Source organism: Catharus ustulatus, chromosome Z, assembly GCF_009819885.2.
Source record: "Catharus ustulatus isolate bCatUst1 chromosome Z, bCatUst1.pri.v2, whole genome shotgun sequence".
NCBI classification, from domain to species: domain Eukaryota; kingdom Metazoa; phylum Chordata; class Aves; order Passeriformes; family Turdidae; genus Catharus; species Catharus ustulatus.
In genome coordinates, this window is record NC_046262.2 from 38,830,616 (window position 1) to 38,844,948 (window position 14,333).

The 14,333-nt window shown below is 39.8% G+C and overlaps 1 protein-coding gene across 5 annotated transcripts in view; it reads right to left on the reverse strand.

Annotated features, from left to right (window-relative positions):
• The window catches only part of AGTPBP1 (ATP/GTP binding carboxypeptidase 1), an 84,711-nt gene that overhangs the window by 61,187 nt on the left and 9,191 nt on the right, over positions 1 to 14,333 (reverse strand). For 2 of the 5 annotated variants that reach the window (XR_004420827.1, XM_033086201.1), the window contains exons 1-3: positions 14,229 to 14,303; positions 5,386 to 5,517; positions 4,320 to 4,390 (exon numbers count right to left, since the gene is read on the reverse strand). Coding sequence is in view for 4 of the 5 variants with exons in the window: in XM_033086201.1 (XP_032942092.1) it covers positions 4,320 to 4,351 (32 nt within the window). In the remaining variant the exon portion in view is untranslated. Of the gene's footprint in view, positions 1 to 4,319; positions 4,391 to 5,385; positions 5,518 to 11,597; positions 11,916 to 13,941; positions 14,045 to 14,228; positions 14,304 to 14,333 lie in introns of those variants that run through there. The other 3 variants (XM_033086204.2, XM_033086202.2, XM_033086203.2) reach the window with 3 other exon arrangements.

The following is a 14,333-nucleotide window of genomic DNA, read 5'->3' on the forward strand; positions in this document are numbered from 1 at the left end:
TGCCGATGGGGCCGGGTGGCCCAGCTCGGCGCTGCCACTCGGCGGGGCCACTCGGGGCCGGCCGCCGCCTCTGGGCTCACTCACCCTGGCCCGGCGCTGCCCCGCGGTGGTAGTGGCGCACGGAGCCCGCCAGCACCCACGGTGGCGGCGGCGGCAGGAGGGGAAGGAGCCCCCTACTCCCGCGGTAGGCAGGGACAGGAGCCCACTGGTGCCCATGGCGGTGGCGGCAGGAGGGTCGGGAGCCTGCTGGCACCCATGGCGGCATCGGCAGGAGGGGACGGGAGCCCTCTGCCTCCCTCCCGAGCCGCAGGGATGGCAGCACAGAGCCCCTGCCTCCCCTGGGCTGCGGGAGAGGAGGGAAGTAGGGAGCTCCCCTGCCTCCCCCTCCTGCGCTGCCAGCAGGGATCCCGGCTCCATCTGCTGTACAACAGACTAACCAATTTGTAACAATCGCATAAACCTGGGTTTTAGTGGCCAGTGCTCGGCTCAGCACCTCGGTTTGCTCTTCTGGGGTTGGAAATGTCAGAAAATTATTCACATATTAGCCGCTCCTGAGTGTAAGCCGCATTTCCAGTGTGGGAGTAAAATTTTAGTCAGAATGGTGCGGCTTGTAATCGTGAAATTACTGTATTTGACAGTTTTCAATGCCTGCACAGTACATCAAAAAGACCATAGGACAGGAATTATAGCAGCCAGCCAGACATACAGCAGCAGTCGGTAATATTGCTGTGACCACCCATTTACCTCAGAAAAAAATTAAAGCGCAAGTTGTTAATGAAATTCTCTAATATTTGTAATGTAATCACACATGTTTTAGCAAATGAACCATTCAGCACCAAAATCTAGAAAACAGTTCTCCAAAATGGAGAGGCACCATGGAATTCAGTATTTTCAATCCCACAAAAAGAAACAATCAGAAAAAACTCTCTCCTATCAGAGGTATGTTTTCTCTCAAGCTACCAATATTGTAGAACCTCAAACGAATGTCCTGAAGACTGTGGTCAAACTTTCATGGTGACCAGACACAGAGACACAGCACAAGCCAAAGACTCAGGAGGAAGAGCTGAGACTTTCCCATGCTTGGACTGTGAAGGCTTAAAAGCCCAGAGGTTTCTTTGTTGATGGTTGCTCCTAGGAGGCACCAGCTCAAGGCATTTCTGTTTTACTGCACCCTGAATAAATTGGTTTGTAGAAGGAGACATTGGAGACTTTGCCAAAGGAGACCTGGGGTCAAACTGGTACAAACACAATGCAGACCAGTCTCAAGAATTCTGACTGGAGTATCCAATACAAATTTGAGCCATCACCCATCTAACTATGGTTTCTACTCAGTCAAAAGCCATTGTCAGAAGGAAAGGAATGACTCAGACTGACCTCACACACCAACATGCAGCTGTCCAGGTCCCCAGTGGCAGTGAGTGCCTGAGCTTGTCACTGATGCTGGAGTACAGCAAAGACAATATGAGACTAGTTTTCCCATGAAGTGAAGAACCCTCCTTGCTACTAGGAGTGACATTTTTCAACCGATACATCCTGAAGTGTCCTCTAAGAGCACTCTGTCACTGAGGGTTACATAGAGTCTCTACTATCTTTAGTTATTAAAAAACACAACTAAAACACACCAGTTGAAACTTCGTAACACCATAAAAACTAGTCTCTTCAGATCTGGATAACACCAGAGCTGCTCTTCATGACAGATATCTGCCAAGCCAGTTCCTGATGATCTGCAAAAATGATTCAATAACCAAAGGCAATTCATACTTTGTATCCCTGCATTTGAAAGGTTTTCTCCCTGAAGTTCAATATTGTCATTTCAGGCACTTTGTACTATAAATGCAACAGCCCTGCATCTGTTCCAGTGACATATCTCTCTAAGCACAGTATCTTGCACATATTCCCATCAAATATTCTTAACCATTTTTGGCATTTCACAAGAATATTTTGAAATAATTTGGTCTTCCCGTAGTTTTGCAGATCTTTTGAGCTTCAAGTTGTCTGTAATTTTAACAACTTTCTTCTCTTACACATCATTAGTAAAAAACCAGAATATTCCTACCATTAGCTGTAACTAGGAAAAAGAGAGCATATCCAGAAGTAAACTGTGCACCTTTTCCTTCTGATAGCTAATAACTACCACTGATCTAGTATCCAGTCAGTGCTCCACTCTGTCCAAAAATAACCAATAATTATTATTCTCTGATAGATTCACACTTTGTTTTAGCTGATCCAGTACAGTTCATGTCTCCACAGACAAGAAATTCTTTCTTCATCCCACATTGAAATGCTACAGTTCAAAATACCCCTCACACCCCCACTTTGCCTGCATAAAGGAAGCACCCCTGTCCTTATGCCAACTGTTATCAAAACTTAAACATGACTCTAGCTAACCAGAGATCTTTGTGGATTTCCCCCTTCTCTGGTCAGGAAAGCCACAAGCAGATAATAAGGAAGCATGCCCAGACAGTGAAGACCAGAGGACTTCAGGGCTCCACATTTGTAAAAAACTACCTCAACAAGAAAACACCTTCTCAAAGAGAGATTCCTCACTACAGGGACACTTTTTCACTCCCAAAAGATTTAAGCATTTAAACTCTGATACTGAAGAAGTGCTAGATTCACAACCCTCCATTACTCACTTCCACTATGCAAATGCTAAAACACATCATTGTAACTTTCTACATGCCTGTCCACAATGAGAAACGTAAATCTAAGCCACAGCTTCTCATAAAAATTAAATTATCTTAAAATAGTTTTTGCCTATTCACCTTGCATGAAGCCTTACAAAACACGATAGCCAAATGAAGGATGTAATCCTTTTCTCAATTGTATCTACTTCCTCTGAAACGGCTGTTTGCAGTCACCCAGTACAAAGATGTATAAGGGAGTTCCTCCTTCCCCCACAGTAAACAGATCTGCATTTTGGCACATTTCCATAAGCCTTTAAAACCTATTTTAAAACAGGTATGCTTCTCATAAGTTTGTTCAGATTTTATTCCAACACAAATAGCTTCAAACTACGGGGCTTTTTTCTCAACCACTTCCACAGTAACCAAGTAATCATTAGAGAGCTGATACTTCTGATTAGTTCATAGCTATCTCTGTACAGAGAGTCACCATAAGTTATTCATAATTTAGTGAACAACGGTTTTGAATTGCAGGGATGGAAACCTTCATTTTGTCTCTAAATGAAGAAAAATAAATGGCACTTAAGTAGCAACTCTGCAAACATCTAATATTCTTTGTGACAGTATATTTTAAGCATTATAATTTGCAGTATTTTCAAGAATACTCACTGATGACAGAGAGCTTGCTTTGCTTAACACAATGCCTAAAGGGCTAGTCTACCAGAAGACCAAAACATAAAGAGTTCTTTTACCATTTCTTTTAATCTACCCCTCATAAAAACAGGAAAAACCAGTCTGATTTCAACCATAACCTTGTTCCACCCAAAGGCAACAAAAATAAGGATGATTCCACATACAAGAATTTAAAGTCTAATTTTAAATATATCTCAAGATACAAATGTCATTAACAGCAGAACATGTTCTTCATGAAAATTCACCTCCTTACACAGAAAATAACTGATACTCCAGAAAATTAATACTGAAGCCAAAATTCCCAATTTTGCTGACTTTACTTTTTTAAAAATCTGATTAGATGGTTTGATTTAACAAGGTTTAATCGGTACTACGTTAAGAAAAAACTAAGATTGAAAGTCTTTAAATAGTTTCCTGATGCTTAACAGCATTCCAGAGATAATCTCACTAATTTCTGAAATGCTAGCCAGAGAAGTTCACATGACAATAACAAACACAGCCTTTCAACCTGACATCTTCTGTATCCCAATCTGAGTTGTCCTAGCTATGCGTTGCACTGCAAAAGTGTTGCAGGATGACACACATCTCATGACAAATTCATGGCTTTTTACACAGTATTATAAACTTCTTTAATTCCTTCAGTAGAAATAACTGTGTTGTGCCAATATGTACATAAAATTATTAAATTAATTAAATTTCCAATTAAATTTATTATGTATTTTATATTTGAACATATCTAACACTAACTCAAAAGTTTGGATTTAAAAAGTTATTTATTAAATGTGAAGATATTTTGTGTTAATCAATATTGATTTCCTCAGTATTTCAGGACGCAAATTTGTGCATCCCTACTAGAGACCCACAATGTATATTTTATTTGTCTTCTTACTAAGAAGATAGAGATATTCCTACTAAAAAGAAAAAGATATTCTTACTAAGATAAAGACAGTTTTTTCCATAAATCTCAAATAGCTTGATGTTAAGAAGTGACTTTAAATGTACCTTTTTTCAGATGATATTTTTGCTTTGTTCATATTGGAAATATGATTCTTCAAATCACCATCTCTGACAACCTGTAAGATATTAAAGAACTACATATTATTGACATCTTTTGTTCTTCAGAGAAGAAATGCTGCCACCATACTGAATGTCCCTTCACTAGAAATGCTAAATTAAGTTCATTCACACTGATTACATTTCTCCATACTGTCACAAGCTCTTCTCCTGTCACACTATTTGATCCAGCTTTAAAAATAAACTATTACATTTTAAGTGCGGAGTATGATTCTGCATTATAATTCAGGCCTACCAAAGTTCAGAAAGTCTGACTACAATAAAACAGAAACTTGCATCAGTCATTTACTAGACATTATTTTCGTGTCAATGACAGAATTTTAGATGAAGCCAGTAAATACACTTCTTTAAATTACTTGACAATACTATGAGATGTCACAATACACTGATTTCTGACTTCTATTTTATGTATCTATAGAATAACTAAGGCTAGAGGCACAGTGAGAAACATGGAGTATTTGGTGCTCTTATTTAAGCAAGACCTCAACACATTCCTTGGATAGAAACCATATCATGCCAAGGACTCAATTTTCCTATCCATCTAAGGACATAGTGTCCTCGGGGCACATCGCTTCCTCAAATGGTGCCTCCAAGCAATTAAGGTTGCAGTCTACAGGACCACTAACTGAGCACCAGTACTTCCATCTGAGATCCACTATGAATGACAGACAAATACATACTCTCACTGTGAAAAAACACCTGTCCTCAAAGAGGGCAGTGGTTAATTTAAAAGCAGAAGACAGAGAAAAGGGGAAAATGGATGTTCAAAGGTGTTGAGAATGAGTAAGATAAAGCATGTCTTCCCTTGATAAATGCAGGCAAGAAATTCAGCCAACTACACACACACAGTTGCCCCCCCATCCCCTTCTCCCCAAAGAAATGTGTAAAAGCTCTCAAAAATCAGCACAAAAAAATAACTTTTTTTTTTATTACTGGTAAAAAGGCTAAAAGCCTAAAGCAGATGAGTATGAAATAGGCTTATTTCCAAACTTACCTGAAAGCAGAATCTTTTCCCAGCAGCCAGGAAGAAAATGCTTAACTTATCACCAGAATTCCAGCTTGACTTAAGTTAACAGGTGTCCTAGTTTTGTCCAAGTACCCTTCAGGTGTAAACTATCTTGAAATCCTTTAAACAAAATAAATAGTTACAAGAGAAGAGCTGTGTCCACCACATTAATGACAATTTCATGAATTACAAAGTCTGGATTATTCCAAACAAGTTGCAAGTCTTACTGGGTGGAAATCAGACCCTTGGATTCAAGTAACCAAGAGCTGTTTTGCTTGTAGCAAAAGTAGGACCTGCTGTCATGCAGATGATGAACAGTCTGCCAGTGCCAATAGTGTCTATATATTATTGTGTACTGAACTGCTATACGAGTGGAGCCAGCTACTGAGCTGAACCATCTTGAACTGCAAGGTCTTTGTTTGTCTAAATTCACCACAAAGTATTTCAGTAAGCACTAGAGTGCTTACTGATGCTCCAGGTCAAGGGGAAAAGTCAAGTAAAAAAGAAAAGGCATAACAACAAAACCAAGAAAGACCCAACAAAACTAAAAACAGATGAGAAGGAGCAGGGAAAAAATGAAAAGAAAAATGCATACAGTAGCAATCCAGAGAGTTGTGGTGGGGACATCTATATGTACTAAATTAAAAAAAAAAAAAAAAGAAAAAAAGAAAAAAATTCTTTAACATTTGACTAGGCAAAAACACAACTTCCAAATTCATTTTAAACTTTTAACAGTATCCTTATTTTGAATAAACACTTGATAGAAAACTAAAGGCAGAAGGTAATTTACATGTATTTTAATGCCATTTGCCTTTCAGTGGTTGCGGGGCAGACAAAATATTAGCATCAGTTCTGCTTTTAAAGAACCAACAACTGAATGAAAGCACTGCAAGCTGGAGGGAAGGAGAAGAGGGCAAGAAGTGCTGACTAAGTAAAACTCCAAGCCAATATGCTGGATTCTCTGCAATCTCCCTTTGCCTTTTCACCTCCCCTGTGAAATGCTACCTCGCTCATCCTCCCATCTAGACAGGGGAAAGAGGCAGACTTCACAAGATCAGAAAGCTGCACTGCAGTAATTGCTGTAATAATGCTATCAACAGTACAATAAATTATATGGTCTGCATGAAGTTACATACAATTTTCACATTTTCCTTTCTCCTCAGAAAAGCACATATTTGTCTCACCCCTAAGTGAATTGTCACTGAACCACTGAGTCACCTTCTCTGCTGATCCAGATTTTCAATAACCTGAAAATGTGACACTCACTGACAAAGTTCATGTAAAAGCAAATTTTCCAATATTTATCTTTCATATAAAGTTTTGGCATATGCCAAAACCTAAGAATAACATGGAAACCATGGAACTCCTACATCTTGGATAAATACCCTACCACAAAACTACCCTACCAAATGGCAAGGACCTTCACAAAGCAATTTTCTTTTGCCCAAAACAATGGCTAAAGAAATGAACTTGCATTGTTTCAATCAGACCTCATATTCAAACTATTAGGCATTACTAGAAGTGCCTACAGAGGATTTGTACAAACTTCATTGTCCTGAATAGTGGGTTTAGATACATATATGTAAATAAATATACATATATATATGTGTGTGTATATATATATATGTAAGTATGTATGCTTACATACATGTATGTACATGCAAGAACACCAAGATGCTCGGCTTTTCCAAGACAGAAATAATTCTAGTCAGATGTCATAGCAGGATTCAGAGGAGATTTTACTGACACAGGTTCTGAGAGTCCCAATGTAAGAAGGATGTGGACTTACTGGAGTTCAGAAGGGGGCAATAAAAATGACTGGAGGGATGGAACAATACTCTTATATAAAGAAAGACTGAAAGAGTTGGGACTCTTCAACCTGGAGATGAGAAGGCACTGGGGAGACCTTAGAAGAGCCTTCCAGCACTTAGAGCCTACCAGAAAGCTGGATAGGGACTTTTTACATGGGCCTGCAGTCATAGGACAAAAGGCAATACAATTGCTTTAAACTGAAAGGAGAAAGTTTTAGGTTAGACACTAGGAAGAAAAAACACATAGTCAGCATTACAACGGCTTAATGCTGAGCATTTCTGTTGTCATCTTAATAACATTATACTTAAAATAAATTCTCATAAATTAAACACACAATCATGTTGCATCTGAGGCGCAAAACTTTTATGTTAACCAACAGCACCTCCACTTTCATGTTAGGTTTTTCTTCCTCACTGAAACTGGCAGAAATCCAACTTCTCAAAACCAAGGAGAGTTTTCATGCTAAAATTCTGCTACCAAAACTTTCTCTTAGGGAAAACAAGGATAATCTCTCTGTTACTGAAGGTGAATTACATTCTCAATTTACATAAACAGAATTTGCATGTTCAATTGACCAATTGACCACAGAACATGCCTGCCTTGGAAGCATAAATGTAATTTTTAAAAAATTTAAAGTACTTTCACATTTTCTTTACTTAAAAACCTCTTATCCCTCAAGAAACCAGCAAGACCAAACTACCACATACAAGAAAAACAACCAAATAATAATAAAAAACCCACAAAATCCCAGCAACAACAACAAAAAGAGACGACTTCACAGAGAGAGAGATGTCTGAAATTTTCCATGGCTAATACTAGGTTTTTCCTGCAAAATACTTTGTAATTACATTCCAAAAAACAATTTTCTCCAAGTGAAACCAGAAAAATCAAAACCAAGTATGGATATACAAAGTTTATGAATACTATTGAATCTGTTCTACTTGTACTATATTCTCTTAAGTTTTTCTTTTCCAGAACCTTACTTTCTTTAAAAATATTATATAGAAAGGCCTTTTTAATGAGTCTGTTCAGTATATATTAAAACAAGTATCTTATTATCACAAATAGGGGAGTTGTCAAAACCTCATACCAAATTGTACTTATCATGCAAAAAAACAAATTTTAAGTTATGTCTATCTACCACAATAGCTCTGCAAAACCTGAAAGATTGTTCATACATCCATATATATTTTTTTGTGTTTTACTTTGTATCCAAAGCTTGGTGCAATCCTACATATTTTCAGAGCCAAAGCTCAGACTCCACTCTTGATTATCAAGGAGCTATGGATTTGAAAGGTGAAAAAAAGTAACTCTGAACAAGTCTGCAGCAACTAAGTCATTATTTTAATGTGTACTTACTTATTAGATAGTGCAAGCAAGTAGCTGAACCAAATCTTTGGCAAATGCTACAGTACAAAAAAAGGCAAATAGGTATGCAAAAAAAAAGAGTACAAAATCTCAGGTGACAGAATAGTGTCAAAACGCAATGCATTAAAAATTAAACAGAAAAACTATAGGTGTGAACTGAGAAAACACATAATTATTTAAAAAGTCACAAATGCTAGGCAGAAGAAAACCTATATGGAAACACTGAAGGTGGTTGCATTCTGGGGTATGCTTGCAAAAGCACTTCTATCTCTCACAGAAGTATATGTGAGGGCCCCCATGCCGGTGTAGATCAAATCACAAGGAATGCATCGTTCATAATATCTCATTTCATGCACCCCAAAATCTCTGAAGCTGTTCATGGGTCAAAATAGTATTTTTCAAAGTACTTATAAGTGTGTTTAAACAAAACCAGATAAACAGACTTCTGCATTCTTTGTGGTCTAGGCAATCTTAATTCCAAAATACCACTTGTGGTTTATTTACATTTTTAAACATTGAAGTAAATTGTTTGCAGGAACAGACTATTTACCTAACTGAATTTACACTTGTAGGAATTTACTCTGTGTTAAAAATTTAGGATAACCAGCAACACATTAGCAGCAAGTCATGGTTTCTGTACCAACAGCAACCTACCCAAAAAGCTTTTAGAAAGCAGGTAAACACCATGATAGCATTCCAAATATGGCAAAACCACACAAATAACACACCATACAGAAATGAGCAGTATGTTACCTAACATTACACAGAAGAATTATTCACCAGGACAGCAAAATACTCTTCTACTGACAGCAGTAAGAAATGGCCACTGCAATTAATACAGTGGTGAAGTCTCCTCCATCTCATCCTCTTGCACCATACCATAAGGAGGACTGCCCATTTGCAAAAGTCTCAGCAATCATACCTTAAGTAGCTCTTCTGTCTATTTAATCCTTTACTCTTTCACACCTAACATACTGTTTTCCAGTTCAGTGTCTCAAATGACAGCTTTTATATTTTTGAAAAAATGGTTGGTCTTGGGTTCTTTTTTGGGTTTCTTTTTCAAGAATGCAGTTCTATTTTAATTCCATACAAACTAGCAAACTTATTGCATGTGAAAAATTTCCTTGGTCAAAACACTTACCTAATGTTAAGTTAAAAATGTCACAAGCTGTTTGGAAATGCTAAAGTTATTTGTACAAACTGCTTTATATTCTAAAAACTTAATCCACAGAACAATCCATAAAAGCTTTTGTTACCTATAAACCTTCCTAAAAATCTGGGAAAATCCTTCAAGCTTCACAATTTAAGTTTCAAGATGGCAAACACTACATTGTACTCAATCACAATCCAGTAAACACAACCATATACATAAAGAATGATAACTAATGTGGTAGTGAGACTGCTTCCTGAAATTGACTATTCCTAGCCCAGTTCCTGAATCTTTACAAACACTGGTAAACAAAGACTTCTCCCTTCATGCCAAATCTTACACTGTGTTTCATAGGAATTAATGTGCTAGTCAATAGCCCAGAGAGAGTCAATTATCAAGACCAGATGGTTTTTTTAATTGGCATAAAAGGATGAAGTGGCATTGGGTACACACTGAACAGCTATCTCTTCCTGAGATTTCAATATATAGCAATACAAAAAGTTTTAGTGCCATCGAAGTATTAAAATCTACCTAAAAGTACCTTAGAAGTATTTCTTCCATTAGAGAAGGTGAGAAGGTTTGTTCAAGATAATAGAAAAACTAAAGATACTTTTCTCCAGATGTAATTTTATGACTTTATGTAGAAATGGCAGAAAATAATTCCTTATCTAATGACTACCCAACTCCTCTAAGCAGAAAAAAAATACGAAGTTTTTGGTGGAAGACAGTCTAATTCGTAAATCTAAAACAAAATGAAAACACTAACAACCTTCACTAGTCAAAGCAAAAATCTTCTGAAAATCAGTTACTGCCTTTCCCTTATGCCATTTGCTATAAATATTTATAGGAGGGAGTAAAAAAGTCAGCTGATTAGCTTACCTTTGCTGCATTATAGCAATGTGACGAGTTTTTGATGTGACAAGATAAACTGCACCATATAATCAGACATTCAAAATGACATATAAAACTTCACAGATGACTGAAGCACTTACAGTAGGCTGCCAACTATGTAACGCAGCCATTACCACCAGTCCACATGACTGTGAAAACAAAGTCTCACAAAAGTAGCCAAAAAAGCTAAGCAAGTAAGCAAGCAAGAAAAGCATTTCCTAGGAAAGGAGCAAAATAAAGCACCAGTACTTTATTTCTTGCCTGGAAAGAAGCTCCTAGAAAGTTACTGGCATTGCAAGTATCACGTTCAAAGCTTACGTGATTTAAGCTGGCAGAAATACTGCAAAAGTCAGCTACTTCTTGCCCAGCCGGCATAACCCTTTCATCAGGTAGAAGGTGAATGGTACAGGGAGGGAGGAGGAAGCAATAAAAATAGCCAGAAGGAAAAAGGACAACCGCGTTAGAAGCTAAGTATTTCCCTACACCAAGAACTGAACCAGAACTGGAAACCTAGGAAGCTTTGTCAGCTCTTGGAAAAGCTTAATACAGTGAAAAGTGTCAAAAGTGGTTCCTAGAACCTAAACCAGTGATTGCTCCTTCAGGTTACACTGTCTTGATGGTTAAGGTCAGTCAGTAAAAAAATCAACGCAACGATCTAAACTTCCTAGTTCACTGACTAAAGCAAACCCTCAGTCCTGGTTTTAGTCAGACAAAAACAAAACAAAAAACAAAAAACAAAACACAACAACAAAAAAACAAACAAAAAACCCAAACAAACGAAAAAAACAAACATTGCTCCATGTTGCAGATTTATCTACTCAAATATACTTCAAACCCTTCAACCTCACTGGTGTGAGGGTGAAACACAATCATAATAACCCATAATGCTCCCAGCAACTGTTCTCATTCTCAAAATCGTGATTGTACCATATAGCTCATGAATTACACTTGGAACTTGAATTAAAAGAGTATTACCTACCTCCAGTGTGCAAACCCCTGGACACCCTGTTTCTCAGAAATTATAAGTTTTATAAAGAACGCGATGAAAGTTTTTATGGGCTTTGCAATACACTAAATGTTTTAGGGTGACATTTTCAGGACCGTTGCCTCTGCAGCTGTTGCAAAAGAAAGGAAGGATGTTTGGGTGCTCCCTCCTCTCTGCTACTTCCAGTCTTTCTACAGTTACTGCATTTCCAAATGGAAACCATGCTGAATCATCCACGTATCCAGGACACACACTGGATAGTTCACAATCTTCTTGATGCTTAGCACAGGATATTGGACAGTTAAGCTGTGGGTAGCGGCAGGGCCTGAAAACATACCCAGAGATACACTGCTGTTACAAATCTCTCCTAAGCACTCACACAAGCAGCTGCCTCGTACAGCACTCTCACACTCGCTCCGAGAAACCTGAGTTCCCCTCCAAGAGGGGTTCTTTAAGGAGTTTCAACACTTCAATTACTGCAGTTATACTCCAGAGCCAGGGCGACTTGATTAGTACTCAGTGCTTTTGGACACTAGCAATTCGCACCAAGAGAGCAATCTCCTAAGAGCAAGCAGCTCAGAGATACTGGAATTCAAGGAGACGTTTCAAATAACATATCAAGAGCCAGAAAACAAGTGATCCCCAACTAAGTCTAGCAGAGTATTGCCATGAATTTTAAGTCTGCAAAGTTTCTAATCATGAGACACACTGATGATAAGCAGTTGAGTGAAAAGCTGAATGTCTTTCCTAAACTAAAACCTAAACACAAGGTGAAATAGCAAACTCCTTTTGCAAGCTAAAAGGATTTCAGAGCCCTTCTCCTTTTTCTCTTTATGTGTAACTTCTTATACGCAATTTCAGAGAAGTTGCGCCTAGCAGTGGTAAGATAACTAATACAGATATTCTGCCAAGAAAACTGAGTATTTTTCAAGCTCAAAAGCTTCAATTTGGAAAATAATTTGTGAACTCCTTGAACATGAAAACTAAAACATGAGCACTGCCACCTCCAACACCTGAACTGAAAGTTAAGCCTGAGATCAGGTATCCCTTCACACAAACATATATCAGATATCATTTTGCACACAACTACTCCTTGGTTTGAGATAATTTCCACACTTTTTGAAAAAAATACAGAATTTTTTTAATGAAACTTTTTTCAAAAATACTTAATGTATACCAGCATTAAAAAACAATCACTGTAGTGAATTGAAAAGTCAGAAACTATGTGTTAAAATTATCTTGACATTAAATAGGAAAGTCTTCAGGAAAGGAGATAATCTTGTCACTCTCCAGCCCAAGACATAAAAAGATATTCCAACACAGACTTGCTCTCACAACACACAATATGAGCTATAATTTCCAGAAAATCTCTTTGGTTGTAAGTATAATTTCAATGAAGGATTAACCAAAAGGTGGGGCTATCCCATCAGCAACACCCAGTCAGCGTTACACAAGAATACACACTGAAAGCTACCTGTGAAACCGAGAAGCCTTTTCATTAAATATAACCTATAAAGGTAGGGAAGACACATATTTCATTAAAGGAACATCATTCATGGGAACACACTCATTGGACACCTAATTTTCTAATGCTGGAAAAACTAATACACAAAGATCAACCTTCACACCACAAGGCAATATAGAAGTTTATGGTGTTCTCACACCATGCACGTACAAAGAAATTCACTTTCTGCCTATACATACTATAGAAAGCTTACTGCTCTAAGCAATCGTAACAGTTCATCCAGCTGAGGATTTCTAAACATCTCACACAAAGCTCGGTGCCTGAAAGCAGTTTACACTGAAGAAAAACACCACCCCACCCTGATGTGCAACCTATTTCTCAAGCCTTCTCCATCAAGCATTTGAACTGATACCTACAAAGGAATACTTACTGCGCTATATTTCCACCACTGCAAGAAAAGGTAGGAAAATGAAAACAATAAAATAATAACAATTCTTAAAAAAGAAAAAAAAAACAAACCCCAAGTGTTAACAAACTCCTACCCACGGAACGTTAAGTCAGACAGACGTTGGGCAGGCCAAGGGGACAGCACATGATGCAAATGTTATCCCAACCGCCGCGGTGCCCACCCTATGCCCATGTCGGGTGACCCCTCCGGCGGGACGGCAGGGCCGGGCTCACCGCAGCCCTGGCTGCTGCAGGGCCGCCCGGCGGAGCAGGGAGCGCTCCGGGCCGGCTGCGCGCCGCACGGAGCGCAGGGACACCATGATCCCGCGCCCGGCGCGGGGCTCCGTGCCACCGGCGGCTCCACCCCGTGCCGCACCGCGGCAGACCCGACCGCGGCCAGGCCCGGAAACCAGGCACCGCTCCTACCGTAGGGCCTGCAACCATCTCCGCGGGCGAGAGCGCGCAGGGCGCGGCTCCCGCAGAGACCCGCCGTGCCCGAGCGGCCCCGCACGCATCCAGCGACGTCTGCACGGACGCGCCCGGCAGCCCCGGAGAGCCCGGCAGGGAGGAACCCCGCCCCACCCGTCCCCGCCCCAGTCCCGATCCCGGCCCCGGCCGCGGCCCTGCCCCCGCTGCGGCCCGCTCCACCCTGCCCGAGGCGATGCCTGCTCGTGGGGCTGCGCCTTCGGGGCAGGCGGGGAGCCCCCACTCACCCCGTGGCGTTCAGGCGGGGGCGCCGGGCGGCGGCGGTGGCTCCGCGCTGCGCCCCCGCCGTGCTCATGCGGCGGCAGGACCTGCCCGCACCGCAGCGCGTCACC